The 20,939-nt window shown below is 45.8% G+C and overlaps 1 protein-coding gene across 5 annotated transcripts in view; it reads left to right on the top strand.

Annotated features, from left to right (window-relative positions):
* HOOK3 (hook microtubule tethering protein 3) overlaps positions 1-20,939 on the top strand; it is a 366,964-nt gene that overhangs the window by 310,049 nt on the left and 35,976 nt on the right. For all 5 annotated transcript variants that reach the window (XM_033916879.1, XM_033916887.1, XM_033916867.1 and 2 more), the window contains 2 exons: positions 8,332-8,414; positions 15,139-15,239. In XM_033916879.1, coding sequence (XP_033772770.1) covers positions 8,332-8,414; positions 15,139-15,239 — 184 coding nt within the window. The remainder of the gene's footprint in view (positions 1-8,331; positions 8,415-15,138; positions 15,240-20,939) is intronic.

Raw genomic sequence — 20,939 nt, 5'->3', positions numbered from 1 at the left:
ATACTTCAAAAGACTGTTAGATGACATGACAATATCATGTAAACAAGGTGAGACATAAGGATGAAGGGTAGAAATACAGTATTGAATAAGAGAGTGAAACATGAAAGATTAGTACAGTAGAAGAGGGGATCCTGAATATGCTAGTCTAAATTGCGGAGGAAGAGAAATCACAAGTCAAACGCATCTCTAAAAAGGAAAGTTTTCAGATTAGATTTGAAGCGATCAAGTGAAGATTCTTCTCTTAGGTGAATTGGCATGGAATTCCATAATTCATAGAAACATAGAAATTGACGGCAGAAAAGGGCCATAGCCCATCGAGACTGCCCATACCAGTGACCCACTCCCTGATTCTTACTCTCCTAGAGATCCCACATGAATATCCCATTTCCTCTTGAAATCTAACACGCTGCTGGCCTCAATCACCCGCTGAGGCAGCTCGTTCCAATGATCGACCACCCTCTCGGTGAAGAAGTACTTCCTAGCATCACCCTGAAATTTCCCTCCTCTGATTTTCAGCGAGTGTCCTCTAGTTACCGAGGGCCCCGTAAGACTGAAGATATCATCTTTCACCACTATACGCCCAGTAATATACTTGAAGGTTTCAATCATGTCTCCTCTCTGTCTTCGCTCCTCCAATGAGTACATCCGCAGTTTTTTTAACCTTTCTTCATACGTGAGATCCCTGAGCCCCAAAACCATCCTGGTAGCCATTCGCTGAACCGACTCAATTCTCAACACATCTTTTCGGTAGTGTGGTCTCCAGAATTGAACACAATACTCGAGATGAGGTCTCACCATGGATCTGTACAGTGGCATTATTACTTCAGGTTTTCTGCTGACAAAACCCCTACGGATACAGCCTATCATTTGTCTTGCCTTGGACGAAGCCTTCTCTACTTGATTGGCAGCCTTCATATCGTCGCTAATGATCACTCCTAAATCACGTTCCATCGTGGTCCTGAACAAGGTTTCACCATTTAGTGTGTAAGTTCTGTGTGGATTTTTTTTGCCTAGATGCATTATTTTACATTTTTTAGCATTGAAGCCTAGCTGCCAAGTTGATGACCACTGCTCGAGCTGTCTTAGGTCCTGCGTCATAAAGTCAGGCACACTGCTTTTGCCAACTATGTTGCATAGTTTGGCATCGTCGGCAAACAGTGATACTTTTCCTCTAAGTCCTTGGGTTAAATCTCCTATGAATAAATTAAATAGAATCGGCCCTAAGACGGAGCCCTGAGGTACTCCACTCATCACTGCTGACGTTTTGGAGGGGGTACCGTTTACCATCACCCTTTGAAGCCTACCATCTAGCCAATCCTTTACCCATGTAGTGAATGTATCCCCTAATCCCATTGATTTTAGTTTGTTCAACAGCCTGCGGTGTGGGACGCTATCAAAAGCTTTGCTGAAGTCCAAATATATCACGTCAAGGGACTCACCGGCATCCAGATGTCTGGTCACCCAATCAAAGAAGTCAATCAGATTAGATTGGCAGGACCTTCCCCTGGTAAATCCGTGTTGATGTGGATCACGTAAACTTTCTTCGTCTAGAATTTTGTCAAGTTCCTGTTTGATCAGTGTTTCCATGAGTTTGCACACTATGGATGTAAGACTCACCGGTCTGTAATTTCCTGTCTCTGTTCTGCATCCCTTTTTGTGGAGTGGAATTACGTTAGCTGTTTTCCAGTCTAGGGGTACTTTTCCCGTGCGCATGGAAAGATTGAAGAGTACAGATAGTGGTTCAGCCAGAACTTCACTCAGCTCTCTGAGTACCCTGGGGTGTAGATTGTCTGGCCCCATGGCTTTGTCAACTTTGAGTCTTGAAAGTTCGTGGTAGACGCTAATTCCAAGGCATTAACTGAGAAGATAGAAGAGCGGGTTGTGTCATATATAGCTAGAAGATGTACAAGGGGGCACTCAGAGAAATTGAGAGGGGAAAGGTTTAGAACAAATGCCAGGAAGTTCTTTTTCACCCAGAGGGTGGTGGATACATGGAACGCGCTACCGGAGGATGTGATAAGCAGAAGCACACTACAGGGCTTCAAAGAGGGTCTGGACAGGTACCTGGAGGACAAAGGGATTGAGGGATACATATAAGAGTAGAGGTAAGGTTAGAGGGATAGGATTAGAGGTAATTTGTAAAATTAGTCAGAGACCACTGTTCAGGCAGTGGGCCTGATGGGCCGCTGCGAGAGCAGACCGCTGGGCGAGATGGACCTCTGGTCTGCCTCAGCGGAGGCAACTTATGTTCTTATGGTTGCTTGAATGGAGAGATCAGTTAGAGATTTTGAAGGTAACCCTTCTTCACATCAGAAAAAAGCAAATGTAGACATATATCAGTATATATAAGGAAAACATGAAAGCATTTTAGGGGTAGGTGGGTGGGCAGGAGACAGAAAGGTGGCAGAGCAGTTTTAAATGTCTTTTTAATGGGAAAGAAAGCCCAGATCCCTGTTAAGTCCTATCTGGTATGTGTCAAAATACCTTATTTTGATTTCAAAGGTTTTACATTCTTAGATTGTTTTAAAATCCCCTTTTAGTACTCTCACCATAAAATCATTGGTGCAGTAGTGGGTTTTTCTGATCAGAAGAAGAAGGGTTACCTTTGAAAGCTCATCATAAAATGCACTGAGTTAGTCCAATAAAAAAGGTATCACCTTATTTCCATTGGGTTTTTGTTGTTGTTGTTTGTTTTATTTATTTATATTACCTTGGAAAGTGGACTAACATAGCCACCAAATCATTTCACAGTAAATGTTTTGAATGAAATAATGGAGAAAAGTAGATTTCATGAATCTTTCTCCATGGCTTCCAATAGTATGTCTATACTGTAAATGCTGTAAAGTCTGTATTTCTCACTAAAGTTTGGCCTACCCATGCTATGAATATACTCTTGTAACCCGTTCTGGGCTCTTTGGGGAGGATGAGATAGATAAATAAATAAATAAAAAGGAGCAAAATGATTGCATTTTATGTAGTAGTTGTAGACTGATATTCTTACTAAATGCTGACTGCAATATTTTAAACTATCATGTTTATGTAAATGTTTATTTTGATATACAATGGCGCTCATTTTCAAAAGAGTAAAAATATCTCAAAAGTGGCAGATGGACATTTTTCAAGGCAAAACGTCCAGGTTGTGATACTGCATAATGCAAAGAGGAAGGATAGAGAGAGAGAGACAAGGCAATGCTGGATGGTGGGGACAAGCAACATTTACAAACTTTAGAAAATGGTACAGACCCCCACTATTTACCATGGTTTAGGACGAGCTATTTCGCTAGTAGTATTAGTAGTGGAAACTGTTGCTTTTCTACACAGTGCTGTTCTTTGTCTTTAATTTTACATTAGTTTTGGGATAATAACACAATTTTAACTTTAAATATTTTTAAAACTTATGGCAAGGATATCTAGTCTTTGTAGACTTTCTGATTAGGCCGCCTACATTATAGGTGCTTGTAGTAGGTGCTTGGAGACACCTAGCGATGCTTAAGCTCGCCCAAGGCTGGACATGGGCATGGTTTTGCATGGAAGTGGCCTTGTGCAAGCTTAAGTGACCTGAAATGCTGGCCTACATTTCAAATAGACGTGGCCGCTAAGCTGATCGCGGCAAGGCAATCTCCCTGCTGTGATCAGCTGAGCAGCTGCAGCAGGAAACCACCAAACACTCCCCCCCCCCATCACAAGTCGGCTGGCATGAGGGGTATCCACTCCCTCATGCCACCACCCACGTACTGCCCGACAATGTCCGGCAGGAGGGATGCCCACTCCCTCTTGCTATCACCCCCGAACTACGCAACATTATCCACAGAAGAAAGGAAGCCCACTCTCTCCTGCCATCGATCCCATGAGCCCCTGACACTCCCCAACACCCACCCGACAATCCCCAACACCCACCCGATATCCCCCTGACATCCCAACCCCTCCTTCCCCCCGGTACCTTTAGGAGATGGCCGGCAAGAGGGATGCCCACTCCCACCTGCCAGCAGGCCTACCTCTTCCAAAATGGTGAGCTGTCCCCTTCCTGGTGCATACTGGGATGCACTGGGGAGAAGCCTAAGGTATCTGGTCAATCGGAGTCTTAGGCCATTCTCCAATGCATCCCAGATTGCACCAGGAAGGGAAGGCTCACGATTTTGGAAGAGGCAGTCCAGCCGGCAGATGGGAGTGGGCATCACTCCCGGCCATCTCCTAAAGGTTCAGGAGGTATCAGGGGATTTAGGGATGTGAGGGAATATCGGAGGGTGTTGGTGGATTGGGGGATTGACGGGGCTGGCGGCAGGAGGAAGTGCAGACAGTGTCGGGGGGTTCAGGGGTGGTGGGAGGGAGTAGGCATTCCTCCTGCCACAGACAGTGTTGGGGGGTGGCGGTGGGGGCTCCCTATTCCCTTGCCACGATCAGCTGATGGCAAGGGATCAGGCGCGATTCTCTAACCAGTATCAGGGTGGTTAAGTGGGGTTAGGCTGTATAGGACACCAATGTGCAATTCTCAGCAACTGCCTGAGACCAGCGTCCTATACAAAATTTCCCCCAAAGTTTCTACAGGAACACTGCCATGATCAAAGGAAATTCCAGAAGAGATGAGAAAAAAATTACTGTAGATACAGTCTGGAAAGGATTATAAAATCCATTTGTAATGCAGGGACTCCTCAAAATGGCCAAGTATTTGCTGAACTCACTAAGTTAGGTTGTCACTTCTCTGAGACTCCCATTCAGTTAACCCTTATTTCTGTAACCTTAGTGTTATCAGCCAGACTCTGTAGTTTTTTAAATAACTTTTTTAATAATTTGAAGTAAAGAATAAACACTCAAATTTGATGATTTCAAGGCAGTCCAACTTTGATACAGATTCTTCTCACCCTACTTCCAAGAGGAAACTGGGAGTGTGTCCACACTTTGTTCTACCTTGTGGGAAATAACACGGCTGCAGATTTAAATACTGAACCTAAGCTGTATTAGGCTAGCAGAAATAAACGGTGAAAACCTGGTGAGAGAACAATGTTATACTCAAGTTTTCATGTAGCCTTGTGGTCTCACAAAATGAATATTGTTCTCTCCCAAAAGCTAAAGAAGGGCGGGAAATGGCTCTCTGGTTGCAGCCTGGCTCTCCGGGAGAAGCAAAGCATTCTGGGGATTTGAGTCCACAGAACACACACTGATTACACATCTTCGAACAAACACATATACTTGTTTTATACAAGACACTGAGAAACTGCCCACATCGTGTATTTAGACTTCAGTAAGGCTTTTGATAGTGTCCCACACCAGAGGTTATTGAACAAGATGAACGCGATGGGCCTTGGAGAAACACTAACAGCATGGGTAGAAGACTGGTTTAGCGGCAGACTTCAAAGGGTGATGGTGAACGGTATTCCCTCAGACACGTCGGAAGTGACCAGTGGAGTACCGCAGGGCTCGGTCTTGGGCCCAGTACTATTCAATATCTTTGTAAGGGACTTCGAGGCAAAATTACATTATTCGCTAATGACGCTAAATTATGCAACGTTGTGGGCAGCACGGCAGAACCTAACGGCGCAACCATGCCCGGCACCATGGAACAGGACCTACTTTTACTAGAACAATGGTCCAGTACTTGGCAACTGAATTTTAATGCCAAAAAATGTAAGGTAATGCACCTTGGTAACGGAAATCCATGCAGAACGTACACCCTGAATGGTGAAAACCTAACAAGATCTGCAGCAGAACGGGACTTGGGAGTAATCATCCGGGATGATATAAAAGTTGCCAATCAGATGGAGAAAGCATCAGCAAAGGCTAGACAAATGCTGGGATGCATTAGAAGAAGCTTTATCAGCCGAAAGCCTGAAGTTATACTGCCGTTATACAGATCCATGGTGAGACCTCACCTGGAGTACTGTGTTCAGTTTTGGAGGCCACATTATCAAAAGGATGTGAAGAGAATGGAGTCAATTCAGCGAATGGCCACTAGGATGGTTTCCGGACTCAAGGATCTCCCATACAAAGAACATCTGAACAGGCTGCGTTTATATTCTCTCGAAGAGCGCAGAGAAAGGGGGGACATTATAGAAACATTCAAATACGTTACGGGCCGCATTGAGGTGGAGGAAGAAATCTTTTATCCTACGGATCCCACGGCGACAAGAGGGCACCCGCTAAAACTCAGGGGGGGAAGATTTCATAGGGACACCAGGATATAATTCTTCACTGAAAGGGTAATTGATCGATGGAATGGTCTTCCACGTCAGGTAGTTGAGGCCAGTACCACGCTCGACTTCAAGGGACGATGGGACCGTCTGGTGGGGTCGCTCCAGAGGAATGCTTAAAAGAAGGATTCTCGAGGAGGGAGGGTTATTGAGTGGGCAGACTTGTTGGGCCGTCGGCCCTTTTCTGCCGTCATACTCTATGTTTCTATGAAATGGAAGCAGAACACCATTTGTAAAGCTGTGGGACTGAATAACAGTGAGAGCCATTATTTCCAAATGGAGAAGACTTGACATAGTAGTGAATCCTCCCAGGAATGTCTTGCCTGCCAGAATTACTCCAAGGGTGCTGTGACAACTCATCCAGGAAGTCACAATACATCTCAGAAGAACATCTAGCCTCAGCTAAGGTTAGTGTTCATGACTCCACAATAAGAAAGAGACTGGATAAAAATGAGATTCATGAGGGAGTAGCAAGGTGCAAAGTGCTGGTGTCCAAGAGTCACAGCAATGCTAGTCTCTTGTTTGCAGAAAGATACCTGGATAATGCCTAAACCTTTTGGGATAATGTTCTATAGACTAATCAAAAGTGGAATTCTTTGGACAACACAGGTCCCATTATTTCTGACATAAAATAAATACACCATTCCACAGTGAGTACATACCAATACTACAACATTGTGGTGGTAGTAATGTGATGGAAATGCTTTGCTGCCTAGGACCAGGTAAAATTGCCATAAATGAAGGAACGTTGAACTCTACATTTTACCAGTTATCTCTTAAGGAGAATGTCTGATCAGCTATTCATGACTAAAGCTGAAATGTAATTGAGTTATGCTGCAAGACAGATGTATCCAAAACAACAAAAAGGGAGTCTACATCTGATTAGTTGAGGAGAAACAAAATTAAAAGTTTTTTGGCTTGGTGTAATTAAAGTCCTGGCTTGAACTTGATAGAGATGCTGTGGTAGGACTTGAAACAAGCAGCTTAAATATGAAAACCTATGAATGTGTCTTAGAGTATTACTGAAAATAAAGATTGGCCTATAATTTCACACCACACTATCAATGTATGTAAAATAGATATATATAATTAGAACTCATGAGTTGTACAGCAACTGAATTTATTTATTTTTTTTTTTTTTGGGGGGGGGAGATTCAAATGGTGTGATATGTATTCTGGGCTGAGAATAGTAATGTTTTTAATGGTGGCTTTGTTAAATAAAAAAGGGATTATATTTTTACCTTGATAATATATTTTCCAGTAGATAGGTGTGTCATTCTGGACGAGCTGGCATGGCTGTGAGCCATATGCAGAAGGAATCCACTCCGGATTTTTTCTGTGATCCTCCTACTTCACTGGGAGCACTACTGCTACCTGCAGTTAGTACCCAAGCTTACAAGAGCTCCATCAATATTATGTGAATTAAGGGAAATTGGGAAACATCACAAACAAATAAACTGTTGTTTAATATATGAATTGTATATTTTGTATAGTTGCTTTGCATACAGCAGTGGCAAAAAGGCAAGTAGATTTATAAGGGCTAAATTATTTATGTATATAGAATATGTGTGTGCCTGCTGTCCTCTGAGTTTATTTTAAATGATCACTTTTCTGATTGATAGCAACCAAAGAAACACCACCAAGATCCACAGAAAAATAAGGGAAACCAAAAGCAAAAAGCAAAGCTGTGGATATGAGGTACTTGATGTCAAAGTTTATGATGATAATTCTTCACAAAGACTTCAAATGGTGCAAGTTAAACAATATCATGTGTGGTATTAACAGTATGGATTGATATTGTTTGACTTGCACCATTTGAAGTCTTTATGAAGAATTATCATCATAAACTTTGACATCAAGTACCTCATATCCACAGCTTTGCTTTTGGTTTCACTTTTCTGTTTAACTCATCGGCAATGAATAAGGAAAATTATGAATCAGCTGTATAGGAAATTGTGCATAGCCAGTGTAAAAGTTTCTTCTCTAGATGTGATAGAAAATTGAATAAAATAGGGGTAAAATTATTGTAGTAATGACCCTATAGCCTTTTCAGTATCTGTTTAGTATAAATAGTCCAATTTCATGTGCATGAAAGAAAGATGGAGTGCTAGCAACCCCTTTATTTTATTTATTTTTTATTCTGTAGAGAGAAGCTTCACGAAGCAAAACATGAGCTGCAGAAGAAAAGTGCTATTATAGAAGATCTGACACCAAAATGCCACAATAACTGTGAGTCTTTCTGCCCATCACATTGCCTTCTGTAATGTATACATAGCAGATATAAATTCTCAAAATTGAAACATTTTAATTCAATTGTCCAATAGAAAGGCGGTATATCAAATCTCATTACCATCCCCCTCCCCCCCTTACTAAACTAAACTAAAAATAAAATCATTTATCTTACCTACGTTGTCTGGTGATTTTCTTTCTAATCATCTCGTTCTGCATCTCTGGTTCTGCTTCCCTGTGCTTTGTTTATTCACTCTCGCTTTCTTTTTTCTCCTCTCTACTTCTTGCCCTATATCCATCCATCTTTCACAATCAACATCTTTCCATTTTTCCCCCTCCTTTTCAGATCTGTCTAGTTTCTGTCTCTTCCCTTTCCATTCCCTTCCATGGGTACCCTCTCTTACCTTTACTCTTTATCACTCCATATTCACCATTTCTCTCCTTCCCTCTTCTGTCACCATTTCCCTTGTTTTTTTCAATCCCTATTTCCAGAATCTGACCCTCTCAAACAAGATCCTCCTCCTCCCAATCTGCACCTTTTAACCCAGCAAATTTTCCTTTGTTCTTCCCTTCACTGGTCAGGTATCGCTCTCTCTCCCCCTCCCCCTTGTGGTCAGGTATCACGCTGTCTCTCCTCCTCCCCCTTGTGGTCAGGTATCACTCTCTCTCTCCCCCTCTCTCTCCCCCTTGTGGTCAGGTATCACACTCTCTCTCCTCCTCCCCCTTGTGGTCAGGTATCACTCTCTCTCTCTCCTCCTCCCCCTTGTGGTCAGGTATCACTCTCTCTCTCTCCCCCTCCCCCTTGTGGTCAGGTATCACTCTCTTTCCCCCTCCCCCTTGTAGTCAGGTATCACTCTCTCTCCCCCTGGTGGTCAGGTATCACTCTCTCTCCCACCGCCCCCTGGAGGTCAGGTATCACCCTCTCACTCTCCCCCTCCCCCTGATGGTCAGGTATCACTCTCTTTCTCCCCCTCCCCTGGTGGTCAGGTATCTCTCTCCTTCCTCCCCCCCCTCTCTCCACCCATGGTTGGTTATCCTCCAATGGTCGTGTCTTTCTTCTCCTTCCCTCTAGCCTTTCATAGTCTGCTGGCAGTGCTAGTGATTAAAATTTACAGAGCACTGCCAGAAGGCTAGCTAGCTCCATTTTCTCCTGGTCTCTTCAGTCCCTGCTACACCAGAACAGCTGATGTAACTTCCTGTTCTGCTGTCTTGAGGACTGAAATGACCATGAGAGAATGAACCCAGCTAGCCTGCCATCAATGCTGTGCTTTAATTGCTAGCACTGCCAGCAAGTTATGAAAGATGGGAGGGAGGGTATAGTGGACTGTAGTGGTAGTCGCAGGTGGTGTCTTGTGGCGGGCAGTGGCAAGGGAGCTCTCCAGTGAAACTGACACAGCCAAGCAAGGTGTTAAACTGATAACTAACTTTGCTACTGGCATCACCACAGACCCAGTGCAGCACGAGACTGAAATAGTAACTCGTGGCAGGCATTTTTGATCGCTGCTTTCACAGGGCAGAAGCATAGGAAGATTGTTCCTGTACCGCTTCACCCCTAGACCTCCAGGACTTTAAAGGTAAGGTCTACAGGGTCAGGGAAGTGAGAGGGTGGCGGGGTGGTTTAAAGTTGGCCAGGACAGGAAGTGGGAAAGATTGCTCCTGTCTTGACTCACCACTGGACCACCAGGGCTGGCTCATGGGAGGCCTGAAACAGGCCCAGGTGGGAGCAGAGGGGGTCACAAACCAGAAACCCGTTTTTTGGCCAATTATTTGGTACAAAAATCTTGATTTATATTAAAGTATATACGGTAATCTCTTCATTGGTAGCACTGCATGGTTAGGTTTATTGCACATATTTTCATTAATTTCATTGGGGATTGTGAAGGCCATTCCAAAGCCTTCATCTTTCTTTTCTATAGGTAATTCATGGTTGAATTTTGAAGTATGTTTTGAGCTATTATCTTATAGGAATATCCAAATCCTTTTAAGCTTTCACTGGATTTGGGACTGTAGTTTCTAGGATACGTTTATATTTAGTTGAATCCATTCTTCTTTCCACTCATGCAGTATTTCTTGTGCCACTGGTTGTCTAACAATCCTAGAACTTAATGACTGCTTTGTTTTGGTGGGGGGGTTTCTCTCCTGGTGTATATCTTGTGGTTGTGGCTGAATAGTTTAATTTTCATGAGCCCAAAGCTGCCATTTGGTCTTCTTTCCTCCCTTTTTAATGCATGGAATATATCTATTCTGGGCTTCCAGGATAGAATTTTTAAATAACATCCATACCTAATGTATATTTTTGACCTTTGCAGCTGCGCCTTTAAGTTTCTTTTTTTTACCATTCTCCTCATGTTATCATAGTCTCCTGTTTTAAAATTATTTGGGTTTTTTTTTTTTAATTTCCTGTATAAATTTATTCCAGGGATTATATCAAATCTGATCATGTCATGATCACTGTTATCAAGCAGCTCCAGCACCACTACCTCCCTCACCAATTCATTCACTCCACTAAGAACTAGATCTAGAATTGCTTCATCTCTTGTCTGTTCCTGAACCAGCTGCTCCATAAAGCAGTCCTTGATTTCATCAAGGCATTTTATCTTCCTAGCATGCCCCGATGATACACTTGCCCAGTCAGTTGACTGATGAAATCATCCATTATTACTATGTTACTCAGTTTGTTAGCCTCCCTAATTTCTGATAACATTTCAACATCTATCCATTCATCCCGGTCAGGCGGGCGGTAGTACACTCCTATCACTATCCTTTTCCCCTTACACATGTAATTTCAACCCATAGGGATTCCAAGGTGTGTTTCTGCTCCTGTTGAATTTTGAGTTTGTTCAATTCAAGGCCCTCCTTAACATATAACGCTACGTCTCCACCGATTTGATCCACCCTATCACTGTGATTTAACTTGTACCCTGGTATGACAGTGTCCCCATTGGTTGGGTCCAGCAGTGAAGGGAACAGACTTTTTATTGTACTAATATTTATATATGTGAAGTGTTTTAATATGTAATTACATTTAATAAACTTTAGTTGTTCCCAAGGCTGATTTGTACAGTCCCTTACATTTGTCATTCCTATTTACAATTTGCTCAGCAGTTGGCATTGATAATTTGCTAACTTTAAAATCAGCCTGCTCTGAATTTAAGGAAACCTGGTCTACTGTGGCCTGTTTTACAATCTCACTTTCAGGATGCTTTGTCTTCCCTGCATGATATCTCTTAATGATACCTTGTCCCGAACTTTGCTCTTTTGTGTGACTGTTGGCCTTTCCTCAGTATCTAGTTTAAAAGCTGCTTTTTACATGTTGACGCCAGCAGCCTGATTCCACCCTTATTAAGGAGGAGCCCATCTTTGCAGAATAGGCTTCCCTTTCCCCAATATGTCACCCAGTTCCTAACATATCTGAAACCCTCCTCCCTGCAGCATTGCCCCATCCGTGCACTGAGACTCCGGAGCTCTGCCTGCCTTTTGGGACCTGAGCAGGGAGCACTTCGGAAAATACTGCCCTGGAGGTTCTGGATTTTAACTTTCTACCTAAGAGCATAAATTTGCCCTCCAGAACTTCCCTACCGCATTTCCCTATGTCATTGTTACCCACATGAATCAAGACAGCAGGCTCCTCCCCAGCACTGTCTAAAATCTTATCTAAGTGATGCGTGATCTCCGCCACTTTCGCACCAGGCAGGAAAGTAACCAAGAGATCCTCAAGTCTACCAGCCACCCAGCTATCTATATGCCTAATGATCAAATTTCCCACTATAACGGCTGTCCTAACCCTTCCTTCTTGGGCAGAAGCCCCTGGAAACATATCCTCGGTGCAAGAGGACATTGCATCCCCTAGTGAGCAGGTCCTGACTACAAGATTGCTTCCTACTTCACCAGGGTGATGCTCTCCTTTAAGAAGACCTCCCTCTTCTGAGGCAGCACTGAAGCTACCAGACTGGAGGTGGGACTTTTCTACAATGTCTCTGTAAGTCTCCTCTATGTACCTCTGTCTCCCTTAGCTCCTCCAAGTCTGCTACTCGAGCCTCAAGAGATCAGACCTGTTCCCTGAGTGATGGAGCTCTTTACACTGAGCCCACACATAAATAAATAATAAATATTCTAACTCCCACAGCAACTTAAGAAAGAAATTACCAATATTAAGATGCATGCAGCAGTTCAGCAGCAAGATGGAGGCTATCCAGTCTTTCCATTGAGTGTCACATGTTTGATTATCTCTCAGTTGGTAAAGAGGTCTTATTTTTCTATACCATTCTCCCAGGAGAGCTCAGAACGGTTTACATGAATTTGTTCTGGTACTGAAGCATTTTTCCCTGTCTGTCCCGGCGGACTCACAATCTACCTAATGCACCTGGAGAAATTGGGGGATTAGGTGAATTACCCAGGGTCACAAGGAGCAGCATGGGTTTGAACCCACAACCCCAGGGCGCTAAGGCTGTAGCTTTAACCACTGCACCACACTCTCCCCCCATTAGATTATGGTAATGTTTAATTTTTATTATTTTGCAATGTTGTAATTGGTAGGTTACCCTCTAGGGATTTTTCAGACAATTTTTTAAGATCTAATTGCTAGCTAATTATGTTTATACCCTTCTAATTGGTTAAAGGAACTATAAATCAAAGATCAGACCAGGGATGGGTGGGAGTCAGTGATGGAAATTGGCCTTCCAATTTTATTTAATCTTTGATATACCGTTTATCAAAAACATACCTGAATGGTTTACAATTACCAAAAGACTGTTAAAATGAAATAAAAACTTAAAAATAAAAAGTGGATGGGCAAGGAAACAAATTGACTTACTGGTACAAAAGGGAGAGGTGGGAAAAGGTGAGAATATAAGTGCAATCCTCTATAATAAAACCCTAAGCGTGCATGCGCACTTATGTTGGCATGTTCCCTGCCACCATGGTGTCTGGGTCCGTGCCGAATTCCATTTTCGAACACGGAGGCAGGGAACATGCCGACGACTCCCCCTCACGCCCTCGCTCACCAACCGCTGCTGTCGCTGCCGCTCCTCTTCAAAGCAGATCGCGTCAGAGGGAACGTGCTGCCGAGGTGGAGAGCGACCTGTGAGGTTCGCTACAGCCAGCCGGCGAACCTCAGCAGGCTGCTTTGAAGAGGAGCGGCAGTGGTTCATGCCAGTGGGCCAGAAGACACCAGGAAGCCGGGATGGAGGGAGGGTAAGAACAAGCGTGTACAACAGGGGCAGGCATGGCACAATAGGGGGCAGGGGAGAGGGAAAGGGGCTGCTTTGGGGGGAGGGGTGTGCTGGGGGCAGACAGCAATCATGCTTTGCTCTGGGAGGGGGGAAAAGAAGGGGGCCACACAGCAGGCAGGCATGGCACAACAGGGGGGAGGGGGAAAGGGGGCTGCTTTGAGAGTAGGGGTGTGCTTGGGGGCAATTATGCTTTGCTCTGGGAGGGGAGGAACAGAACGGGACCACGGAGAGACAGACAGGCATGGCGCAACAGAGAAACACAGGCAGGCAGGGGGCCAGGGAGACAGACAGGGGGCCAGGGAGAGACACAGACAGAAAGTATGACAGACAGCATTCAAGAAGAGAGAGAGACAAAGTAAAAAAACAGACAGACAGGCAGACATCTACTCTAGCACCCGTTAATGTAATGGGCTTAAACACTAGTGAGAAAATAAAATCATAAAAGGGAGAGAAGAGAGAGAGGGGTTTAGACATTGGGGTAGGGCATGGATCGCCTTTGGCACCTGCAACACTTTTTTAAAATTCGATAATGGTCGGGACATTGACGGCAAAAGTACTTCAACCAAATTGAATTTAATGGCTGAGAAAACAAAACAACCTCGCCGGCCGAAGCCCACAAGGAGAAAAGAGGAAAAAAAGTATCTTCTCTCTCTCTTTTTTTTTTTTTTTTTTTTAAAGAAAATATAAATACTTGTAAAGGAAGATAAAAATAGAAGAAAAAACGCATGAGCGGGAAGTCAAATGGCAAAAAACTGAACAATGTTCAGAGACACGACTTCTTAGTTCCACAGAGAATCTCCCATCACAGAATTGCAGAATACCAGGCAGCACATTCCAGAACTTGGCGCCAGCCACAAACATCATTGTTGCCCCAATCTTAACATGAGAGACTAACATCTTATCCTCCAAACTCAGTTTCATACTATTTTCAGATATCAAACATTTTCTGGGTTGATAGATTTAAAAAATAAACCTTTATACCATTGGAGAAACTTGATATAAAATTTGCTGTATGATTGAAAGAATCTTAAACTTTACTCTGCTGCATAGGTAACCAATGCAATTTATCTAATATAATCTCATACATTTTGGACGTAACTCTCATATTTAAAAATTAAGGTGGAAATACTTGATTTCAAATTACATTTAAGCTATTTTGCTACCTTCATAACTTAAGTTAAAAATCTGATAACATCATAAAGATGCAGAAGTACCCATGCATGGGACAACAAAGTGCCTCCATGACATCTATGAATCTCAAAACCAATTGAGCTAAAAATGGAAATGCTTGGAAAAGATCATGGTAAATGAAAATAGTCATTGAATATCATTCTACTGTGTGTATCCAACTTAAAGCGCTCTGAATTTTAATCTAAAGTTTAGTCTTCATAATCATTATAGCTAATTATTCTTGTGATTCTCAAAATTAGTCATAGATATATCATTCTGCTTCATAACAATATTGAAGCCATATTTATTTATTTTATCTTAAGCACATCGAATTGAAGAATTACAAGAAGCCTTACGGAAAAAGGAAGAAGAGATGAAGCAAATGGAAGAAAGATACAAAAAGTACTTAGAAAAGGCCAAGAGTGTGAGTGAATTGTTTCATATATTGATATACAGCAAGTCCCACTAATTTAAATCAAATGTTTTCAATTTTATTTGTCTGAAACACTAACATTTTCATTTTTTCCTTTGTAAGTGTATCTACTTTTATCTCACCACGCTCCACATAGTGGATGTCAAACTTATTTATTTATTCAATTTTCTATACCGTTCTCCCAGGGGAGCTCAGAACGATTTACATGAATGTATTCAGGTACTCAAACATTTTTCCCTTGAAAGACTGAAAGTTTTTAACACCTTCTAGTGGATAGTAATGAGGAAAAAAGCGGTACATAGACTAAACTGCGCGAGGACAATGCGGGCAGACAATCGTGCGCAGGACATCAGCGCACTAGATTTAAACACTATTTTAAAGTGCTCCAAGTGGGTGTGTGGGGGGAGAACCACCCCACTTTACTTAGAACTGTTGGATCTCCTGTTGTGGGATGTGTTGAGGGGAGGGGAATCCCCCATTATAGTTCTCTGGCTAATTCTATTTTTGTTGTATAATATTATCCCAGGACAAGCAGGCAGCATATTCTTTACGCATGGGTGACGTCACCGACGGAGCCCACGGTACGGACCTTTTTACTAGAAAGTTCTAGTTGGCCGCACCGCGCGTGCGCGAGTGCCTTCCCGCCCGACGGAGGAGTGCGTGGTCCCCAGTTTCTTCGTTTCCGCGGAGCGAAGAAGACGTGTGTTTTTTCAACGTCGTTGAAAACTTCCTTTTGCCTTCCCGCTCGCGTTATTTTTTCGGTTTTTTCACCTTCGGGTGCTTTTTTCTTTCAATTTACAAAAAAAAAAAAAAAATCTTTTCTTTTGCTTTATTTTGTTCCTGCCCCGGCGGGGCCTGTTGTCACGATCCAGGCCTCGGGGTTTGATTTTGCGGAGGCCGTGTTCCCATTCATGCCCCCGCAGCCCGGTTTTAAGAAGTGCCAGCGGTGTGCACGCCCGATCTCCCTCACTGACCCACACAATTGGTGCTTGCAGTGCTTGGGACCAGAGCATCGGGCGGACTCCTGCACCCGCTGTGCCACCCTTAAAAAACGCACTTTGAAGAATCGTCAAATCCAACAAAATCTACTTTTCGGCACCGGCCCGACTATGGATTCGACCTCTTCATCTGCGGCACCGTCGAAATCGGCACCGACCACTTCGACGACGCCTGAGACGACATCGGCGCCCCCGGCGCCAGGTAAGCCGGCTAAGAAGCCTTCCACCCTTGAGCGCCCTCCCACCTCGGGGACGACACCAGTCCTCTCGGCTCCACGCCGAGCCAAGAAACGCTCCACTCCGATATCGGTGAGTGCCTCGTCATCGGCCTCCTCATCGCCGGAGTGTAGAGCGGCACCCATGGAACCAAAGAAGAAAAAAGTGGTTCCGGTGCCTCCCCTGGATGACCGCATTGCGGCCATCCTCCAGGACAAGTTGCAGGAACAACTTCACCAGCAACTTAAGCAGCTCTTACCCTCTATCTTGGCACCGCTGCTCTCGGTACCAGACCGGCCCGAGCCCCACACCGTCCAACCGGTATCCACTCCATCGGTACCTATGGACTCCTCCATGCCCATTCTCTCGGCACCACATCTCCACTCCCATGCCGAGACTATCGCCTTGACGACGGCCGATCCTCCTCGGGACCGAGCATGGCACCGGTCTTCCCACGACCCTGACCGGCACCGTTCTTCCCGGGACCGAGACAGACACAGGTCTTCCTCACCCGGTAACGTCTCGGTACGCTCAGGCAAGTCTTTGTCTAAGACTCACCATACCGAGCCTTCTACTCCGGTCTCTCGACACGCACACACCGATGTCAGAGACCCGGACCTATGGGAAGAATCCCCTCCCGGTACCGAGGAGGATGCATCGTCGTCGGACGAGGAGCCTTCGGCGCCCGATACCACATCTAAACCTGAACAATCTTCCTTCTCTAAATTCCTCAGGGAGTTGTCAGGGGCCTTGTCTTTGCCACTGGAATCTGACTCTAAGAAGTCACAAGCTTTCCTGGAGGCTTTGGATTTCGATCAACCTCCCAAAGAGTTCCTGAAGTTACCCGTGCACGATATCCTGCGGGAAACTTTTTATAAAAATTGGGAGAACCCGCTGACTGTCCCTGGGGCCCCCCGTAAACTGGACAGCCTCTATAGGGTCATACCAATCCCAGGATTTGATAAAACCCAACTGCCCCATGAATCTCTCCTGGTAGAGTCCACCTTAAAAAAGACTCAGGGCTCCAGTGTTTACGCCTCCACCCCTCCTGGCAGAGAGGGCAAAACTATGGACAAATTTGGCAAGCGGCTCTACCAGAATGCCATGCTTGCCAACAGGGCAAACAACTACTCCTTCCATTTTTCATTCTACCTGAAACATCTGGTAATGCAACTCTCCACCATGCAAAAGTACATGCCGGAGCACAAGGTCCCACTTTTCCAGCAGCACATCTCCAGCCTGCTTCAACTGAGAAAATTTATGGTGCGCTCTATCTATGACTCTTTTGAGCTCACCTCCCGTGCATCTGCCATCGCTGTGGCTATGCGCCGCCTGGCCTGGCTCAGGGTCTCTGATCTGGACGTCAACCATCAGGACCGACTAGCCAACGCCCCATGTCTGGGAGACGAATTATTCGGAGAGTCCCTGGATACCACCACACAGAAACTCTCCGCCCATGAGACCAGATGGGATACTCTCATTAAACCAAAGAAAAAGGCTCCTCCTGCTCGTCCTTACAGACCGCAGACTTCATATCAACGCAGGTTCTCTGCCAGGCCGCTCAACCCACCTTCACAGCAACCTAGGCGGGCCCGCCAACACCAACACACTCAGGCTCGTACCCAGTCTAATCAACCTGCCAAGCCTCTTCCTCCTGCCAAACCTTCTCAGCCCTTTTGACTCCTCTCTCCAGGGCTTAGCCAGTCTTCCACCCTCATTGCCTCTTCCTCAGCCAATCGGAGGCAGGCTTCACATCTTCATCAGCCGTTGGGAGGTCATCACATCGGACCAGTGGGTCCTCAACATCATCCGCCACGGCTACTCCCTCAACTTCCAGACTCTTCCACCAGACAATCCTCCCGTAGAGTCTGCTTCTCTTTCAACTCAAACCCCCCTCCTCCTGAGGGAGGTCCAATCCCTCCTTCTCCTCAATGCCATCGAAGAAGTACCTCTGGACCAGAGAGGCCGGGGATTCTACTCCCGTTACTTTCTGGTTCCAAAGAAGACAGGAGACCTACGTCCCATTCTCGATCTCAGGGACCTCAACAAGTGTCTAGTCAAGGAGAAGTTCAGAATGCTCTCCCTTGCCACGCTTTACCCTCATCTCTCTCAGAACGACTGGCTATGTTCCCTGGACCTCAAGGAGGCCTACACTCACATACCAATCAATCCAACCTCACGTCGCTACCTACGATTCCAGGTGCACCATCGCCATTATCAGTACAAAGTGCTACCTTTTGGTCTCGCTTCGTCACCCAGGGTGTTCACCAAATGCCTCATTGTGGCGGCGGCCTTCCTCAGGTCTCACAACCTCCAGGTGTTTCCCTACTTGGACGATTGGTTGGTGAAAGCACCTACGTCTCCACTTGTGCTACAAGCCACCCATCATACCATCTCTCTCCTCCATCTGCTGGGATTCGAGATCAACTACCCCAAGTCGCATCTGCTTCCCACACAGCGCCTTCAGTTCATTGGAGCAGTTCTCGACACCACACTAATGAGAGCGTTTCTCCCCTCCGACCGACAGCGGACTCTTCTCCGCCTGTGTCGTCAGGTGCTCCGTCTTCACTCCATTTCTGCCAGACAGATGATGGTCCTCCTGGGACACATGGCCTCGACGGTGCATGTGCTTCCCCTGGCACGACTCCACCTCAGGACACCTCAGTGGACTCTGGCCAACCAGTGGTCACAGACCTCGAATCTTCTTTCTCATCCCATCTCTGTGACATCGTCTCTTCAGCGATCTCTACAATGGTGGTTGAACTCATCAAATCTTTCCAGGGGCCTTCTTTTCCATCTGCCCCCGCATTCCATGATCATCACCACGGATGCCTCCCCTTATGCATGGGGAGCTCACCTGGGAGACCTACGCACCCAAGGTCTTTGGACCCCACAGGAGCGTCGACATCACATCAATTTCCTAGAACTACGAGCCATGTTCTACGCTCTCAAGGCCTTCCAGCACCTTCTTTGTCCTCAGGTTCTGCTCCTGTGCACGGACAACCAAGTCGCCATGTACTACATAAACAAACAGGGCGGCACAGGATCTCACCTTCTTTGTCAGGAGGCTCTTCACATTTGGACCTGGGCCACGGCCCGCAGTCTCTTCCTCAAGGCGGTCTATATCCAGGGCGAACAGAACTCCCTGGCCGACAATCTCAGTCGCATCCTGCAACCTCACGAGTGGACTTTGGATCCTGCCACGCTCCTCTCCATTTTTGCTCGCTGGGGCACTCCGCAAGTGGACCTGTTTGCAGCCCCTCACAACCATCAGCTGCCCCAGTTCTGCTCCAGACTCTTCTCTCCTCACCGTCTGGCACCGGATGCATTCCTTCTCGATTGGACGGATCGGTTCCTCTATGCCTTTCCTCCTCTCCCCCTGATGTTGCGGACTTTATCCAAACTCCGCAGGGACGGAGCCACCATGATCCTCATAGCTCCCCGGTGGCCTCGTCAACACTGGTTCTCCCTCCTGCTTCAGCTCAGCTCCAGGGAGCCCATTCCTCTACCTGTGTTTCCTACTCTACTTACACAGCAGCATCAGTCTCTACTACATCCCAATCTGTCTTCGCTCCACCTGACAGCTTGGTTTCTCTCGGGCTGACCTCTCCAGAAAATCTATCTCAGCCTGTTCGTCTCATTTTGGACGCCTCCAGGAAACCGGCCACCCTCCAATGTTACCATCAGAAGTGGACCAGGTTCTCCTCTTGGTGCCTCCGTCATCATCACAATCCCACCTCTTTAGCGGTGGAAACTGTTTTGGACTACTTGCTCTCCCTGTCCAACGCAGGCCTCAAGTCTACCTCAATCAGAGTCCATCTCAGCGCCATCACGGCATTTCATGAGCCTGTTCTAGGAAAACCCCTCACGGCTCACCCTCTGGTTTCCCGATTCATGAGGGGCCTCTTCAACATCAAACCACCCCTGAAGCCTCCCCCGGTCATCTGGGACCTGAATGTGGTTTTGTCTGCCCTCATGAAACCTCCTTTTGAGCCACTTGCCACAACTTCGCTCAAATTTCTGACATGGAAGGTGCTTTTCCTCATTGCCATCACCTCTGCCAGGAGGGTCAGTGAGCTTCATGCACTGGTTGCCGATCCACCGTTCACTATTTTTCACCATGACAAGGTGGTTCTGCGCACCCATCCAAAGTTTCTTCCCAAGGTGGTCTCAGCTTTTCACCTCAACCAGTCCATTGTGTTGCCTGTTTTCTTCCCGAAACCCCATTCACATCCCGGGGAACAGGCATTGCACAGTCTTGACTGCAAGCGTGCCCTGGCTTACTATCTTGATCGTACAAGGGCTCACCGCTTGTCCCCTCAGCTCTTCCTGACCTTCGACCCGAATCGTTTGGGTCGACCGGTCTCTAAACGAACGCTATCCAACTGGCTTGCAGCTTGCATCGCGTTCTGTTATGCTCGGGCCGGTCTGTCACTGGACGGTGCTGTCACGGCCCACAGGGTAAGAGCTATGGCCG

Source organism: Geotrypetes seraphini, chromosome 1 (assembly GCF_902459505.1).
Source record: "Geotrypetes seraphini chromosome 1, aGeoSer1.1, whole genome shotgun sequence".
Lineage (NCBI taxonomy): Eukaryota > Metazoa > Chordata > Amphibia > Gymnophiona > Dermophiidae > Geotrypetes > Geotrypetes seraphini.
The sequence above is the reverse complement of the archived record's forward strand: the minus strand, read 5'-3'. Positions and strand labels throughout refer to the sequence as shown.